This window comes from Eublepharis macularius, chromosome 7, assembly GCF_028583425.1.
Source record: "Eublepharis macularius isolate TG4126 chromosome 7, MPM_Emac_v1.0, whole genome shotgun sequence".
Lineage (NCBI taxonomy): Eukaryota > Metazoa > Chordata > Lepidosauria > Squamata > Eublepharidae > Eublepharis > Eublepharis macularius.
Genome location: NC_072796.1, coordinates 98,074,978 through 98,093,538, shown reverse-complemented (window position 1 = coordinate 98,093,538; position 18,561 = coordinate 98,074,978). Strand labels below are relative to the sequence as shown.

Sequence of the window (18,561 nt, the reverse complement as noted above, 5' to 3'; positions counted from 1 at the left end):
ATTTTATTTCTTGTAGTCATATCATAGTAGGCATCTGTTGGTGATGTTATTGGCGAAGTAGGTGGACTTAGTCTGTTTCTATATTGAAATCATATTAGTTCATCTCTCAAAATATGAGAGCCATCTGGTCTCTGAATAGTTTTTAATGATTTCTTAAGCCATAAATAATTATGAATTCCTTGGTATCAATTGTGTCCAATACTATATGTCTTCTGTTCAGATTTATAATTCAGTCTGTTATCCAAACTAATACTGCTGCTTGGCAGTACAATTTGATATTTGGTACTGCCAAGATACTTACTCAGGGATTTTTTTCTGCTGGAATGCGGTGGAACAGAGTTCCGGCACCTCTTGAAAATGGTCACATGGCTGGTGGTCCCGCCCCCTGATCTCCAGACAGAGGAGAATTTAGATTGCCACCAGCCATGTGACCATTTTCACTGAGGGTGATTTACACTTTAAAAAACGTCCCCCTTGTTCCAGCTGACCCAAAGTGACGTCATTGTACGGTCCCAGAAGTGTATGCACACTTTGTGCGTGCGCACGTGGTACCAGGGGCACCACCTCCCACCAGGAGTTACCCCCTGTGCTGGCAACCCACTGAGTTCCACCACCTCTTTTTCCAGAAAAAAAGCCCTGTATCTACTTATATTAATATACATTTATATTCAACATTTTAATTACAAATTTGATAACTAATCTATTTTACTGATAATTGTTCTTAGTTATTCTTAATTTTCAGCTACGTAATCAAAAAAAGCTTCCTATTTTTCCTGAAATTCTAGGATTGGCCTATTTATGTAAGATGTTAATTTTGCCATTGACGCATATTGGTATAGCATATTCATCATATACATGGCATTGACTTCCATTTTGCTACATATACTACTCTTGCCATTGACACCATATATTTAAATGGTTTGCTATGTATTTCTATAATATTACTTGGAGGGATATCCGTCTGGCCTCAACCAGGGCCAGGGCTTTTTCTGTCCTGGCCCCGGCCTGGTAGAACACTCTCCCACTGGAGATCCGGGCCCTGTGGGACCTGTTACAGTTCTGCAGGGCCTGTAAAACGGAGATGTTCTGCCGGGCCTTTGGCTGAGTCCCAGCGGGTGACCTTCTTCTTCCATCTAAGACCACCACTTTTTCTGGGGCTGCTCTCGGCCATCTGCTATGCCCATATACAGACTCCCAATATTTATTTAAATAGCCTGCTCCTGGACTATTTTAATGACTTTTAAAAAATTATTGTTGATTTTATGGTTTTTTAACTTTTAATGTATTTTTTAATGTTGTTAGCCGCCCTGAGCCCATCTGTGGGGAAGGCAGGGTATAAATCAAAATAAATAAATAAATAAATAAAATATTTTTAGGGTTCAGCATAAAGAGACTTGGCTTTAAATACGTGATCTATAGTATCCACACTGTAAACTCGATGTCCCACTGTGTTTAGTGGGGCACCATATATAGGACTGTAGCATTGGTCCTTTGAAAGTTGGAAGAAAGATATCACAAGCTACCAATTGTTTCAAGAATGACCCAACAGACCACTTAAATAAATCATTCAACTTATATGTAATGTTTTGCATGAAAATAAGTTTGTATTAATGTTGGGGTTTTAGTACTGGTTATTGTACATTTAAATGCAGGCCTTGGAGGTGAGGGGCGGGGGGCTGGCTGGATGGGTGAATAGAGTGCTGATTGGACAGTAGCTGTACCCTAGGGAGTGAACTGCAGCTTTTAGTCCCAGTGCAGAGGAAAAGTGTTCATTCAGGCTAAATCAGGCAAATTGTGTGTGTCCCTGGGGCAGTCTGTGTATGTTCAAGGAGATTATCTATGTCAGGCAAGCAGTATGGAAAGGCCTGAATGAATCTATGTCAGCATGGATTAGGGTTGTCAACCTCCAGGTGGCAGCTGGCAATCTCCTGGATTACAAATGATCTCCATGCCACAGAGATCAGTCCCCCTGGAGAAAATGTCTGCTTTGGAGGATGGTCTCTATGGCGTTATACCCTGCTGAGGTCCCTCCCCACTCCAAACTCTGCCTTCTTAGTAACCAAAGCTCTCATGAGGTAAAAGCTTAAGGTAACAATCAAGGTACAAAGGAAGGTTAAAACAGGAAAACGTTACATTGTATGTATTAAAATATTTACTGTTTTTATTTCAAAGCATATTTGCCCTATTAAAGCACAGCAACTGTACAGCAGAATATCAGTGAAACAAGCAGTGATTTATATTGTGGTATGGTAGGCTAATACCCATATACAGGATATGTTAGTAAGTTTTGGTTCAGGTTACAAATCCGCTAGCCTGCTATGTGGAGGTTTCCTTGTGGCTTTATTGTTTTCCTTGATCCAGGTCAGCTTAGTTTATTATGCAATTCTTGTGCAGCTTAGTTTGTTGTATTATCCATTTTATGAGGTTTGCAGTGTAATTCTAAGCATGTCTAAATGCATGAACAATAGCCTAAAATAAATAATGTCCACTCAAAATCCTACTCAGGTCCATTCAATGCAGTTAACTCCCAGGAAAGTGGCACTGATAATAGCTGTAGCTTTTTTCATTTTCATTTGATTATAATGTTTTAGTTAAATAACGAAATCTTACACTGCCTGTACAGGATAAAACTGTTTTCAGGTGGGTAGCCATGTTGGTCTGTAGTAGAAGAGCAAGATTCGGGTCCAATAGCATCTTACAAACTAAATTTCCAGGTTATGAGCTTTCCAAAGTCACCGTCAGAAGGGAGCTCTCAAAAGCTTATACCCTGGAAATCTAAGATGCTACAGGACCAGGATAAAACTGGTTGCCTGTGTAGACAAATGTTAAACAGTTCGCTTTCAAGATTCACTTTTTTAAAATTCCAGCAGATTTACATGGTGGATTCTTACTAAGCAGATTGGCAAAAATATATATGCATGAACAAGGAAGGGGGGAAAAGTGAAAAGACAGCACAGTCTAAGGGCTATAAAATGTCGTCAGCATCAGGAGAGGAACAGCACTTCTGCCTGAAGGGATCATAGTAGCCTTAATGGATGCAGAGCAAAGAGCGCAGCTAATTTGATGAGCCAACAAACTGCGCCTTATGAATTCACATCGTTGCACGTAAGCATACACCAGGGCCCGAGCCCTCATTAGCCCCTCCGTCCGGGATCAGAGGCCACCACCCCGGCCGACGAAACGAGTAGGTACCACGTTCAGTCCGCAGCTCCCACTAGAGGGCGCGGAGTGTCCTCCGTCGCTTGTGAGGCGCAGGGGAAGGGGATGCGGACGGGGCCATTTGTACTGGCAGAAGAGGGGGGAGTGATCGAACGGGTTCCGCGCGGCGAGACGTCTGGCGGGGCGACCGGGTAGCGGGGTTGGGCGGGGAGGCCTCGGCTTCGCCCCTGGGGCGGGGGCCGAGCGGTGGGCCGCGGCGACTGCGGGCCTGTGGCGGTGCCCGGCCAGCGGGGGGTGGTGAAGTGGTTGGTTGGGGCCGGCGGCGGCGGCCGAGGCGCGGCGGGGTCAGTTCTCCTTAGTGTTTGCCGATGTTGGAGGCGCCACCAGAGTGTCTCTGGGAACCAGGTAACCGAGGCCGCGAGGGCGCCCGGACGGACCCCGCTGGGACACCGGGAGGGACCGGGCGAGGCCGACAGCTGCAAGTACTGCGGCGTTAGGGCGAGGGTGGGCAGTAGCGGGAGAGGCGGACGACCAGCAGGGAATGGAGAGAAGGGGGAACAGGCGCCGCCCCCTTCCTTTCTGTCCCGGTTGCAGTGGCCGGTGGTAGAAGGGGGCCGAGGGGGCCGGGAGCCCCACCTGGGCCCGGCCGAAGGAGGGCGACTTGCTGCGCCTTGCCTGCCTGCAGCCTGTCCCAGGAAACGCCGCCTCACCTGGCTGCGGGGGTGGTGGGGAGTCGGTCACGACACAAGCCGGCTGTCCTTAGGGAAAGGAGCAGCTGCAGGTATGCAGGCCAGGTCGAGTCTTGCCTTGCGGGATGCACGCCCCCAAAGAGTACTGGGGGGGGGGAGCTTAAGAAGTGTGAAATAAGTGAAATGGAATAAGTGACGTTCTTCTGAGGAGAACGTCTCCTCCTAACACCCACCCAGCTCGCACTTAGGAAATTCTAGTTTTATCCCCAGACTCAGAAAACGGGGGACTTGTTCAATGGCTTTCCTTTGTAGCTATCGCTGGAGGGGTGTGCCCTTTTTTTGGAAAGGATGCTGCAGCATTAAGTGAAAATGGGTAATGATCTGCATGTTCGTTCACCTGCTCCTTCCTAGGCTAAAGTGCTGAGTATAAAAATCCTGATTGAATACACTTTTTTCTTATATAAAGGTTAAGCTTTGGAAAAACAGCTTAACCCATACGGGTGACAGTAACATTCGGTTAGGCAGAAGGCTTGTTAACTGAATAAGGAATTGTTAATTGGCCACAATCCAAATACATTATTGTAAAACCTTTGTGTGTGTGATTTTGCTTCCAGTTTGGCTAAGCTTTGTTGCACTATGCTTTGAGCTTTTTTTTTTTTAAACACAATATTTATCTAGGGCTTTTGGAATGTAAGTTAAGAATTTTTTTAAAAAACCGTTTACAATACAACCATTTTTTCTTTTAACTAAACTCATAAGTGCAACCATACAGAAACTTTCAGCCAGCAATGTCTTTGAAAAGGTAAACAGTTCAACTTGTTGGATCCCACCAAATGGTAGAGTCCTTTTTCACTATCTTTCCAATTCGAAATAACTGTAGCCCAGGCTTCTGTCCTCTTCTTGGGGAATTACAGCCCTGCAAAAATAATACAATCCCAGTAACACCAACCAAACACAATACACAAACACCGCTTTTAGTCATATTGTTCCCATACAACATTTCTGATTACCTTATTCAAGATGATAAGAGCAAATTAATTATTATTCTGCACCCCACCAACCAGCTTCTTCCTCAGCTGCCCAGCTCAAGCTACTGAGTCCACCCTACTGAGCTGAACCAATTACCTCATAGGGGTTACACGTAATTTAAGTGTTGAAAGAGAAGTGCTGTATGTTAGACAAGTAGAAGAATAAAGCATTACAGAGTGCAGAATTTTGCACTCACCTGCTTAGTCAAAAGGTTGTGCGTGCACATAAACTTTGTGCATACAAAGTAAAATAAAAGTTACTGGCTTTTTACAGTTTTTGAAATACATTTTTTTCACTAAACATTTGATGTATGTTAAATATAATCCTAGAGGCGCCATTCTAGTTCAGAGTTGAAACCATAAGCAGTTGAAATGGTGGGTATAAGTATGTAATGATAATGTTGAAGTCACACTAGATTCTTTAATACTTGACCTGATGTATGCCCAGGTGTGCTCCTTTTGGCTGAACTGATGATGGGTATCAGTTGCAAAACAAGGAACATTTATTTATGTGCACATTCTTAGACTGTTTTATCCCACCGAAGACACTCCAAATAGCTTTTATACAAAAAAAGTTCCAAACTCAAAACAACATGGACAACTAACCAAACAAATGAATCTGAGCTAGGCTGGGTCTGGCAAATTGTATTTTTGCAGGTTCCATCTGCAAGGCCCAGGCTGAGAGTGAAGAGCCCTTAGAGTCACACCTCTGGCCCCAACCAGGCTAAATACCTGCAGAAAGCAAGGGAGGGGGGAAAGTCTTCCTAAATGCACCTCAGCAAGCCAGCATTATCTTCTTTGGTTCTTTTCTGCTCTCATGTTTTAAATGGAATAGCTTATGAACATTTTACCAATTTTTATTTATCTATTTATTTACAATTTGTCTTTCTCACTGAGATCCAAGACAGATTACACAGTGCAAGTGATCTACAATATAATCAACAGCTAGGACATTCGCTGAGCAAAGTACAATTATGAACAACGATTAGGCCATTTAGTGATACAGATAGAATGGGGTATGGTAGCAGAAAATTTGGTGGGGGGGAAGCATAAAGCCAAACACAGAGATGAAATCTTTTTGAAACAAAGCATAACTAATTTACATGGCATGTTTAGCAATGTGGAAACTCCCTAGTAGGCGCATATCTACATCAGCAGACAATACCCAATAGTATAGTGGATAGCTTATAAAAGTCTATTCTATACAGTGCTACTTACTTCTAATTAAATGTACTTTGGGTTTGCCCATTGAAGTTGCAGCTAAAGCACAGGAAAATGTGACCAAATGTACACTTTGCTGCATTCAGTAAGTAGTTTCTTCTTTTGAATAAGAGCTGCCACATTTTTAGGGCTGGAATCTGGAACGGAAAGGTATTTTTTCATACTGAAGTTGTAAATTAAAAGACGTACACTCTTAGAAAGTCTCCTGTGATGATCTGATATTAATTACATAAGTATTGGCATATTTATTTATTTAATTTATAGTCTACCTTTTCACAGAAGACTCAAGATGAGCCTGTGTGGGGTTGTGCTTCGACTAGGATCAGAGAGACCCAGGTTGTAAGCACCACTCTGCCATTGAAGCTTGTTGGTTGACATAGGGCCATTTACACACACTCAGTCTAACCTGCCTCACAGGGCTGTTTTAAGGATAAAATAGAGGAGAGGAGAATGATTTAAGCTGCTTTGGCTTACAATTGGGGCGAAAGGCTTGGTATAAATAAAAAAGTAAATTAGGTGAATTGCAAAAATTAAAAGCCAGTAATATATATTAGAAAAAATCATTACAATCTACAACAATATTCTTTTTTGTGTAAAGGACCTTGAAAATAGTTCTTGTTTTCACATTCTGTGGATGTGAAGTGTGAGCAGCCACTGATCTCATCCATTTGCAGGGTGGCACCTTCGAAAAGCCTTGCTCAAATGAGCAAAGCTGAGACAGCAGACAAAAGACTATAATCAAACTAATCATGTTCTGATGGGAACTATTACAGTTAGCGGTTTTAAGAATTCTTTTTTTACAAAAACATCATGACATACGAGCACAAAATGGTTTCCAGATAGCTTGTTTGTGAAACCAGTTCTCAAACTTGTATTTTTCTATGAAAAATAGTATCCTTTCCAAGAATGGACTTCCACATTATAGTTACAGTATTAAGCAAATTAACTCAATGGAACTTCTGATTAAACATGACTAGGACTGGGCTGCAAATATATAATATGCTAATATGTCCAATGTGACACAGAGACTTTCATACTTAGCTTGCATTGTTAGGTGACTGTCCGGCCCATGCATCCACCTCTAATGCTTTGACTTGGTTCTTGTAGAATTTTAAAACAGAATGCCTCCACAGATCTTCATTTTAAGCATATAGAACAGTAAAAAGAAAGAAGAGAGCTGATAGTAGGAGTGTATTTGAGTTTATATTCTCAGAAGTTTACCAGCAGTTATTTTGGCTGTACTGTCTGCATAGTCAACTCAGCGGGGAATAAACCAAGTTGGCTCTGTGGCAGTACAGAAGTGAATTATTTTATTGTAGCTGCTGGAGTAAACTAATAATGGAAAGAAAGCACCATCAAATGAAGATAAAACCTAAGAAAAAAATGGCTTTGCTGGACAGTGCCCAGCCTGATGTCTTATCTGTGCAGAGTTGCATGTTGCAAGTGCCCAGCTCCTGAAAACAGCATTCCTGTAATGAGTCCTTGTAGCAACTCAAACAGTGCAATCCAATGCTGAGTTACTCCATTCTACACCCATTGAAATCAATAGGTTTGCACTGTAGGAGCACTTATGCTGTGAGCTTGCTTTCCATCATTTGCTGCTATAATCAGAGAAACCCATAATAGAACAATGCTATTATCTTTGCAGGGAGTTGGAAGACTTATTTAGGCACTTGGTTTTATACTCACAGTTGTAGAATAACACTTTAATAAATATATTTGTAAAGTGAACTATGGTCCAGGTGAATCAAACTTGTTAAGTAATTCCATTTTAATTGAGGGAAAGTATTTTAAAGTAAGCATTCTCAGCATTGTGGTGTTCTGTTTTGGCATTAGAAAATGAAAAGATGAGTAATGTTCCAGTGTGCTGAGTCATTAAAATTGTTTACTCAGTACATCTCAAGTTCTGATAGCATAAGAGCAATAACTTGTATCACTGCCAATTAAACTCTCACCTTTACAGCTTCTCCCAACAGTTGCTCAATGAAATAACAATCCTTCTTAACAGGATTTTAGTGTGTGTATTATGTGGTATGTTGCTGTATATTTGAGACATTATTCAAATGTAAGCCCTCCAGAACTCCCAATAAAATAAAGCCATATTTAAGGAGGAGTTCTCCAGTTGCTGGATGCAAAACATTACAGATTTCCCTTTAGATACATCCTTAGTTGTTGCAAGCCATAATTTTATATTTTCCATAATAAAAAATAATACTTTACATTGAGAGTTCTGCCTTTGTTCTCAAAGGAACTCCTTGACCTCTGGTCTTCTATCTATTTTATTGCAACTGTCAGTGCATGCAGAGATGCCAAGGTTCTTTGACTGACACTGGCTTAGTTAACAGATAATCCATTGAAGACGGCTCAGTGTGGCCTCTGTGGGCTTTCTAAACTTTCCGTCAGTATAACCCCAGTCACACAAGGAGCGTCTCATCTTTTTTATAAAACTCAGATGCTTTCAATATTTCCGAAGTGCCACGAGCTTTTGATTGGCAACTAGTTGTTGCGAAACAGTTTAATGATTTGAGTGCCTTTCAGTGAAACAGCAGACTGGCACCCCATTTTGTTTATGAGAGCCAGTTTGGTGTAGTGGTTAAGAGTATGGGACTCTAATCTGGAGAACCTCACCCCTCCACTTGAAGCTAGCTGGGTGACCTTGGGTCAGTCACAGCTTCTAGGAGCTCTCTCAGCCCCAACCACCTCACAGGGTGTTTTGGTTTTTGTAAACCGCTCTGAGTGGGTGTTAAGTCATCCTGAAGAGCAGTATATAAATCAAATATTATTATAGAAGATACGTTCTCTTAACAGTTTATTAGAAAAATACATTTTGCAAATGATAAAGATGATTAGACAGTTTGCAATTAAAAGTGATATTAGAAGTGATAAAAAGTGATATTAGAATGATTATAACAAAAGTGATATTAGAATGATTATAACAAATAAGTTTCAACACTATTAATATTACACACTATGCAGAGGAGTTAGCCGTGTTAGTCTGTGGTAGCAAAAACAAAAAGAGTCCAGTAGCACCTTTAAGACTAACCAATTTTATTGTAGCATAAGCTTTCGAGAATCACAGTTCTCTTCGTCAGATGCGTCTGACGAAGAGAACTTGATTCTCGAAAGCATATGCTACAATAAAATTGGTTAGTCTTAAAGGTGCTACTGGACTCTTTTTGATTTTATTACACACTATAAATGCTATAAATATCAGGCACAATATTATCTATTTGGCTTGCTAATTTGTCAAGTTACTAAAAGACAGGTTTAAAATAATTAAGCAAGATTTGAGTCAAGAAGCACCTTAAAGATCAACAAGATTTCTAGGGTATAAGTTTTTGAGAGTCAAAGCTCCTTTTGTCAGCTACAAGTAGAAATGAAGAGATCCCTGAGCCCTTATATCTCATGTTTAAAATAATGGATCACTTATATTACCAAGGAAATCTGCCATTAAGCAAAGAACTTCCTGGAGATTCTTGATAACTAAATGTTTATTTTAAAGCAAAAAATTGACATTTTTTCCTGAAATATGTTGAGGTTTAGGTTTTATCAGACATCTATAGGGAGTACTAAGAACATAAGAACATAAGCAAAGCCATGTTGGATCAGGCCAGTGGCCCATCCAGTCCAACATTCTGTCACACACAGTGGCTAGAAATCCAGTGCCATCTAAAGGACTGTCAGTGAGGCCAGGACACCAGAAGCCCTCCCACTGCCTTCCTTCCAGCACCAAGACAACAGAGCACCACCTCCCCACAAAGAGAATACCATCTATCTCCTGTGGCTAATAGCCACTGATGGACCTCTGCTCCATATATTTGTCCAGTCCCCTCTTGAAGCTGGCAATGCTTGTAGCTGCCACCACCTCCTGTGGCAACGAATTCCATGTGTTTATCACCCTTTGTGTAAAGTAGTATTTTCTTCTATCTGTTCTAACCCGACTGCTCAATAATTTCATAGAGTGCCCACGAGTTCTTGTATTGTGAGAAAGGGAGAAAAACACATCTTTCTCTACCTTCTCTAACCCGTGCATTATCTTGTAAACCTCTATCATGTCTCCCCTCAGTCGTCTTTTCTCCAGGCTAAAGAGCCCCAAGCGCCTCAATCTTTCCTCATAGGGAAAGTGTTCCAACCTTTTAATCATTTTAGTTGCCCTTCTCTGTACTTTTTCCAGTGCTATGATATCTTTTTTAAGGTGTGGCGACCAGAACTGTACACAGTACTCCAAATGAGGCCTCACCATCGATTTATACAGAGGCATTATGATACTGGCTGATTTGTTTTCAATCCCTTTCCTAATAACCCCTAGCATAGCATTAGCTTTTTTTATGGCAGTCGCACACTGTGCTGACATTTTTAGTGAGTTATCTATCATGACTCCCAAGATCTCTCTCTTGGTCAGTCTCCGCCAGTTCAGACCCCATCAACTTGTATTTATATTTTGGATTTTTGGTTCCAATGTGCATTACTTTGCACTTGGCTACATTGAACCTCATTTGCCACATGGATGCCCACTCTTCTAGCTTCAACAGATCCCTTTGGAGTGCCTCACAATCCTCTCTGGCTTTCACCACCCTGAACAATTTCGTGTCATCTGCAAATTTAGCCACTTCACTGCTTAATCCCAATTCCAAATCATTAATAAACAAGTTAAAAAGCATTGGACCCAATACCGACCCCTGTGGCACCCCACTGCTCACCACCCTCCACTGTGAGAAGTGCCCGTTTATACTCACTCTCTGTTTCCTATTAATTAGCCAGTTTTCGATCCACAAGAGGACTTGGCCCTTTATCCCATAGCTACTGAGCTTACTTAGGAGCTTACTTAGGAGTACTAAAGTTCAAGAGCATCTTCTGAGGAGAGGCATCTGTGAGTCTTTCTCAGCCAATTCCCCTCATTACAGCTTCCGTTCCACAGGTTTTTGTCCATGCAGGTATCATGATCCTAAAGGTAGCCTTTTGGGTGTTCATAGGTAACCCCTCCCTTTTTAACCAGTGAAAAAACTGGTTGGATCCAGCCCCATATGCATTCTCACCATTGCTAAATACAAGGCACTATAGAGAGTCTGTTCTCAGACAATGTAAAGGTCACAATATAACCTAGGGAAGTATACCTAATTTAGGTACATTATCATTTTTCTTAGCATCAGATACCTATATTAGCTATACTTATCTGTGTTCTGCTATATTCTGTGTTTGATCAGATACTAACTGTATAACGGAAGAACTTTTTTGAATACTGCAGTTGTGTTGCAGTATGGGGATGAAAGCATTGGCAAAAACAAGACCATCCTAATATATTGTTTTCTTTTTCAGTAAAAAATGATGGCTCAAGTCAAAATGCAAGCCACAACAAACAACTGTGGGGCTACTCTGACCCCAGCTATGTTACCCCCATCAGTAACAGTGGCAAGTTTAGTAGGTCTTCAGCCCTCAGTAAATAGATCGGTTCCAGAGTTAGCTGCTGATTGTAATAATTCTACAACTGGTCTGGTGGATTGTAGCAACGCACAGGGTAAGCAGGTGGTTGTAGTTATTTTTGTTATTTGTGAAGTCAACTTTAAAGGTTTTGGAATGAGCCCAAAATGGGCCATTTGACACAAAACAGCTAAATTAGTATTTGTGTAGAAATGTTTTAAGACTGCAGGAAGTGATCCAGCTGCATTTCCTCCTGTAGAACAAAATGTCTCAGTCTTTTTGGCAGTAAGTGGCATTTCTTTTGTAGCCTTGGAAATAAAATGTAGTTCCTGGTGTTGTCCATTGAAACATTGGACCCAAAAAGTAAACCTGCAGTGAAAGTTTGTGTTTGTAATTGAACATGAAGAGGAGGGAGAAAAAAGACAGTACAGAGGAAATAAGCCATTAGCAAACCTGATGGCAAGCAAACAATCCTGAGTTTAAGAAACACATTTTAAACTAGAGAAACAGTAAATGTGGAAAGGAAAGTACAGAAAAGGTTGTAATTTTCAGAGGTGTAATTAATTAAAGTTGAAATGTTTCAATCAAACTTATTTTTGAAGATTTTCTAAAATTTTCTTTTTTGCACATGGTTTAAAAATAAAATGCAAACTTAGGTTATACGAAATAAAAATCTAAATGGAGTTATGTTTACAGTGGGATGTCTGAGATATTTTCGCTAAGCCATAATTTTTGTTAATTTTCTGTAAATGTTACTATTTTTGAAAAGGCAGTGCACAAAGCATGTCATTTATTTACAGATCTTGCACAAGATAACATGGCAAACCCCAAAGAGAAAACTCCAATGTGTCTGGTAAATGAGTTAGCCCGTTTCAATAGAATTCAGCCTCTGTATAAGCTTCTGAATGAACGAGGACCTGCCCATGCAAAGGTAACATATGGTTTCAGGATGTATTCATTTTTTAACTTTGACACTGACCATTCAGCAAAGTATTCACTGCTTAATGGAACCTCTCTGCAAAAACGTTACATTTTAGCTGGTCCTAAGTATAAGTTGTCTTGAATTTATATTTTCAATTTATATCTTAAAGATATTGTATCTTATATCTATTAAAGTGAATCTTTAATTCACTTATATCACTCCATACTCTGCTTTTTAGAAGTTTCTCAAAGGAAATGATTTAAATCCCAGCCCTTAAATTTACCTGTTCTGTCTCCCCCACTCGCACCCTGATTGATGGTGAGCTCAGATGCAGGGCTGGCTAATTAAGGTAGGAAAACAATATTTATTTTCAAGTCTCTAATATAGCAGCTTTATATCAAGAGGACTAAATCAGCTAAGCCAAATAAGGAAGCAAGATACTGTTAGTTTTTTATCTGTGAACTAGCAACAGAGACCATTGTAAAAATAAATACAACAGGCTCTAGCAGTGGGGCCACGCTGGTGCGGCCCTCCCAAAGCTCTGCAGTTGCTGCGGAGGTGGCGGAAAGGCTGCATCGGGGGCTCCCCCGCACTGCCCTCCCCGCTAGCTCCGTGGCCATCAGAGGCTGCGGCATGAAGGCCCAGTGTGGAGCTCCCAAGGCCCTGCAGTGGCTGTGGGGAGCCCCGTCACCTCTGGCATGGCCTTCTGGCCACCTCTATGGCAGCTGTGGGGCTGCGCTGCGCATCCCCACCAGCTCTGCAGGCAGGCCTCTGAGGGGCTGTGGAGGCAGTGGGAGGTGTAATGTGGGCATGCTGCTGCTGCGGAGGCAGCGGGAAGGCCTCTTGGGGGGGGATTCCCCCACACTGTGTCTCCCCGCTGGCTCTGCAGGCAGGCCTCCAAGGGGCCATGGAGCTAGGGGCGAGACACAGCATGACCCCACAGCCGCTGCACCTCCCCGACAGCTCTGCGGTCCCTCAGAGGCCTGCTGCAACAACTCTCCTTTTATCCTGGTGCAGGTGCACTGCAAGGTCCTCAGTGCGCCCGCACCAGGATAAAAAGTAAGTTGCCCCCAATACGGCTTGGCTTTTATGTATAGGATACTTTAAAACATTACAAAAACCAGAATTTTATTATGTAAACAAATTTATAGCCGTTTACCTACTTGCACTTTATAGAATAGATGCCATGAAAAAATCAATCTTGAAAGAACTAGACTCTGATTATTAATAGGTCTAGACATAAATAGATCTAAAATAAAATTGTATGCATGCATCTACAGCAGTTGTACATCAGGTATCTATTGTCCTGCTTAAGTGCTGCTGTTACCAGCTAGAAGTGTGGGCAATATCTCTTGAATCAATAGGTGCCTTTTCTCAAAGGACATCCACATACTGGTTGTGAGAAACATGCCATAAAAACTGTTCAATGTATGCTAGTTTTGAAGTTATTTCCATGTGCTGTGGGAAGTATGGCATCCAGTGCTTGCAGACTGAGTCACTACATGTGTACCTTATCCCTAAATCAAAATGGTGTGTGTCATCCTCAGGTTTCATGACATGCTAAGGAATGCAATTCTTTTGCTGGAGAGACTGTTTCACAAGGTTTGATCTTACTGACATCTGTCATTTATGTCTCTGAAGATGTTCACAGTGCAGCTGACTCTTGGAGAGCAGACATGGGAAGCTGAAGGAAGCAGTATTAAAAAGGCTCATCATTCTGCTGCTAATAAAGCTCTAAGTGAAACTATTCTACCCAAGCCAACACCGAGACCGCCCAAAAATAATGTTAATAACAACCCAGGTAAGACCTTTTCCACTTCCCATAGTATTTATCAGTATCTTTGGTGTGGGCTAGCTTGGCTCCCTTTACTTCAGCTGTGGTTTTCAGTTGAAAAATGGAAATAAGTGGAATCATCACCTTTAAATGTGAATCTTAAGTGAGCATAGATCCAGAGGAGTTAGCCGTGTTAGTCTGTAGTAATGAAATCAAAAAGAGTCCAGTAGCACCTTTAAGACTAACCAATTTTATTGTAGCATAAGCTTTCGAGAATCACAGTTCTGCTACAATAAAATTGGTTAGTCTTAAAGGTGCTACTGGACTCTTTAAGTGAGCATGTGATTATTCTTTTGTTTTGTCATAGTTGAAGTCATTGAGCTTTTCAATCTGTGTGTGTGTATCTCCAAGATTCAACTTTGAAGAGTTAAGCTGAAAATGTGATTAATTGGAAAAAACATTGTGTTGTGACCAGACAAAAACCACAAGAGATAACAGATTTTTTTCTTAATTTAATAAAGTAGGCAAGGAACATTTTATCTGGTATTTCTACCTTACCGTCCTCTCCATTCCTTGTCTCCACAACTAAATGGCATAGTAATTGTAGTTAATAGATTCATGCCTGGTTTTAAATGGGTCTGGATTCACTGTATGTCCATGAACAGAAGGATTTTTGCCTGCAGTGTGACTGCCTTCCCCCCTCCCATGAATAGTGTTTCTGTGGGTATTTGGATCTGCAGAAGGAGGCAAGAAAGTCAAGCTGTGTGTGTGGAAATCCCTCTGTGCATGGAAATGCTCTGGTAGATCCTAGCCAAGGCTTTTTATTTCTTTTACACTTCCTTACTTATTTTTCACTCATGTTCAATGAAATCAGTAGCAAAGTATTTGTCTCTCTTCAGAGTAAGATATCTGCCAGTGTAGCGTTTAAATAATTATAGTCTTTTTCTGTTGAGATTTTTAAAAATCTTTTACTGAATGGTGTGCAGGGTTTTTTTGTTGCTTAGTTTTTCTTTATTGTAATTTTAATACTTGTAAAATATTCCTAGGACATTTCAAAGTAGAAAGGCTGAAGATAAATGTCTTAAATCATAGTAGAATTTTGTGAGGTAGTCAACTCACCCAATCCATTGAACGTTGTAGTTTTCTTGTATTAGCTCCTTGTTGTGACTTGTGAAAATTTGTTTACTTAGAGTTATATTATGTAAATTTTATTTCTTGCTTTGGCATTGTAGATCTTTGGGTTTTGATTCCCTTTCTAGTCAGCTTTTGTGTCAGTACTCATAAAAACTTCCTTTCAAAGGAAATGTGTTTCCAAAATTGAAATAATCAGCAAGATAAATTTATAGTCAGGTACTGCTATGTATCCACTTTCTATGTGTGTACTAAGCTGCCTTATATGGAGTACTTCTAACCTGGTGTCAGTTATGAATAGCAGTGGCTCTATAAAGAGTTAACAAAGAAGATGTTTTGATAATCCTTATTAGAGATTCTAGGGATTATGTGTTGTGTGTGTTTAAATAGTTATATTGATGTAATATAATAGCAAGTACATAAGCAATCTTTGATCTTCATTTGTTTATTTCTATATGGCTTTTCAACAAAATTGGCTTCCTGTTAAGTCATTCAGGAATAAAAAAAAATCAGTGGAAATGATATTAAAATTTATCTAGCACATTTTTAATTTGTCCTTTCACCAGCGAACTCTGTGCAGCATATCCCTTCTCCTGTGAGGTTGGTTAATCAAAGAGTAAGTGAGTGGCTCAAGGTCACTTAGTGAGCTTTATGGCAAATTGGGGATTTTAACCTGGATATCTCAAATCCTAGTGTGACTCTCCAACCACTAAACCCACATTGGCTTTCCTTATATTAAATACCAATGTTGTGTTAAAACATTCCAAGGGCATAACCAGGTGGATACACTGAGAGTTCTTTGTAGGCTCTTAAAATTTTTAAGTCACTTCCCATGCACTCGGGAGCCTAACTTGAGTAGGGGTTTATTCCTTCTCTGCACTGTGGTAATACCCGGGTCCATGCACATCTGGTAATTACATTATTCACCCAATGCTATTATTTATTTTGACTCAGAGATTAAGAAGCCTGAGTAAAGGGGGCTTTAAAAATATCTGCATTGTAACCATTCTTCTTGTGCATATGTTAAATTGTTTTTATGTAAATTGTTTAGGATGTCATACAAAATTAAGCGCTTTAGGTTCTATTGACTTCAGTAGGAAGGTTAAATAGCAGAGTTAAGCACATGCTTAAATCCTCCCCTTTGGACTTGTCTTTGACTAGATCATGCCGTTGTGTTTTACACTTTAACACAGGCATGATTCTGACATAATGGAAAATCATGGTTTGCTGCTATGCAAACAATCCTGGAAGGTGTTTTAGGCTCGCTATATGAACGCTACTTCCCTCTTCTCCTTATATGTGGTGAGCTAATGAATTATTTCTATGGTAAACCATTGTTTACTGTTAAATCTGAATGAGCAGACCATGGTTTATACTCTTTGTTGTAAACCAGAATTCCAAACTAGGATTATAGCCATGCTAATCTGTTGAAATAAAAACAAGTATATTGTGACATTTAAAATACTTAGGTGTATTGTGTTAGAAACTTACGAGGAATTGTGGCCACTTTTATCAAATGCGCAAAGAGCGTGATCTACCACGTGCAGCTGATGAAGTTGGCTTTAGTCAGTGAAAATGTAGGCCACAGTAAATTTGATAACCTTTAAAGTGCCACAAGACTCTTTTAGGATTAATGTGTTTGTTTTCTTTGTAACCTGCTGCTTTTCCACAACAAAGTAGGATCCGAGGCAGATAACAGCATAAATTAAAACAATAATACAATACAATACAATAATACGAAGAAACTGTAAAAACCAGTAAAAAAAAGTCTGACCTAAGAAACATATTTTCTTGTCCTCAGATACTATCCATATGTTCTTTCAAGTGATATTAAAAGTTCTCCTAAAAGCTGTTTGACATTTGGAATACAAGCAGGTTGAGGTGCCTCCTTTTCTTTATCAGGGAGGCTGTTCCATAATGCATTGTGTCCACCACAGAGAAGGCTGTGAGTTTGGCAGTAGTTGAATATTCCAAGATGGGGTATTTGTTTAATATTTGCTGGTTCACATGGCTTGCTAAACTATAATTTGCAGTGAAAGTGGAAGTTACTTATTAGCTCACTGTATGTGAGGGGGAAAGGAAGGCAAGAACAGATTTTGCTTGAGCAAGCCTGAAGCTCCATGTGGGATTCTAAGCCATGGTTTGTTAGAAGGAACCCGACTTAAGTTTTCCCAACTCGCTGAGGGCTTTAAAGGTAAGAACCAACACCTTGAACCTGATTCAGAATTCAACCGGAAGCCAGTGCAGCTGGTGCAGGACAGGTGTGATATGTGACTGGTAGGATATACTGGTCAGGACCCGTTCGGCCGCATTCTGGACCAGTTGTAGTTTCCGAATTAGGCCCAGGGGTAGCCCAGCATAGAGTGTGTTACAGTAATCTAGCCTGGAGGTGACCGTTGCATGGGTCACTGTAGCCAGGTCCTGGGGCATCAGGAAAGGGGCAAGTTGCCTGATCTGACGGAGATGGAAAAATGCAGACTTGGCAACCGCCGTGACCTGGTTATGGCAAATTGGGGTTTTATTCCAAGGCTTTTGAAACTAGGAAGCCTTTAGTTAAGCTCTGCATGCTTAGGAAGAAGGGAGTGAGCATGGAATCAAGCATAGTTCAGCAGATTTTTGTTCCTGATGTCTGAGAGAAAAGACTACCTGCTGTGCTTTTTCTTATACTAGCTGCCCAGCAGAGGGCTGCAGTGCCCAGGGTTTGATTCAGTGTTTCCTAACAAATAAGCAACATTCATATTAAATTTAACCTATTTTTAAACACACGCCAGTGTTCATCTGTGTTCTGTCTGTTACGGAAATGGTTACAGTTACTGATTCACCATCAGTGTTAATACCAGTTTTCTGTTAATATTGTTTGTTTTTTGCCAAAGTGAGATGAGTAGATTATTTAGATAAAATAATGCACATGATTGTTCAGAGTTGTACAAGCAAAGAATTACATTACAGTTAGCTTCAGATGGCAGATTTTTGTTTTATCTATACCAATATACTATTCAGATCCCAAAGGTAGAAAGCTATGAGGAACAAAGGGATCCCCTACTCAGTTGTGCCTTTTTGAACTGATTCTCAGGGGTGTGTGCACACAAAAAAAATTAGATAAATCTGAACTGGGAATCCCAAGTCAGAGGGAAAAAATCAGTATTCCCTGAATAACAAATTGATTATCTAGTTCAGTTTGGTAATATAGCAGGAATTTGGTAAAACGTGACCATTGTT

General features: G+C 40.5%; 1 protein-coding gene across 6 annotated transcripts in view; it reads left to right on the top strand.

Moving 5' to 3' along the window:
- Positions 1 to 3,475: 3,475 nt before the first annotated feature.
- Positions 3,476 to 18,561, top strand: part of STAU2 (staufen double-stranded RNA binding protein 2) — a 242,970-nt gene continuing 227,884 nt past the window's right edge. For 4 of the 6 annotated variants that reach the window (XR_008597409.1, XR_008597410.1, XM_054984758.1 and 1 more), the window contains exons 1-4: positions 3,766 to 3,940; positions 11,414 to 11,612; positions 12,316 to 12,446; positions 14,079 to 14,238. Coding sequence is in view for 4 of the 6 variants with exons in the window: in XM_054984758.1 (XP_054840733.1) it covers positions 11,420 to 11,612; positions 12,316 to 12,446; positions 14,079 to 14,238 (484 nt within the window). In the remaining 2 variants the exon portion in view is untranslated. Of the gene's footprint in view, positions 3,565 to 3,629; positions 3,642 to 3,765; positions 3,941 to 11,413; positions 11,613 to 12,315; positions 12,447 to 14,078; positions 14,239 to 18,561 lie in introns of those variants that run through there. The other 2 variants (XM_054984756.1, XM_054984757.1) reach the window with 2 other exon arrangements.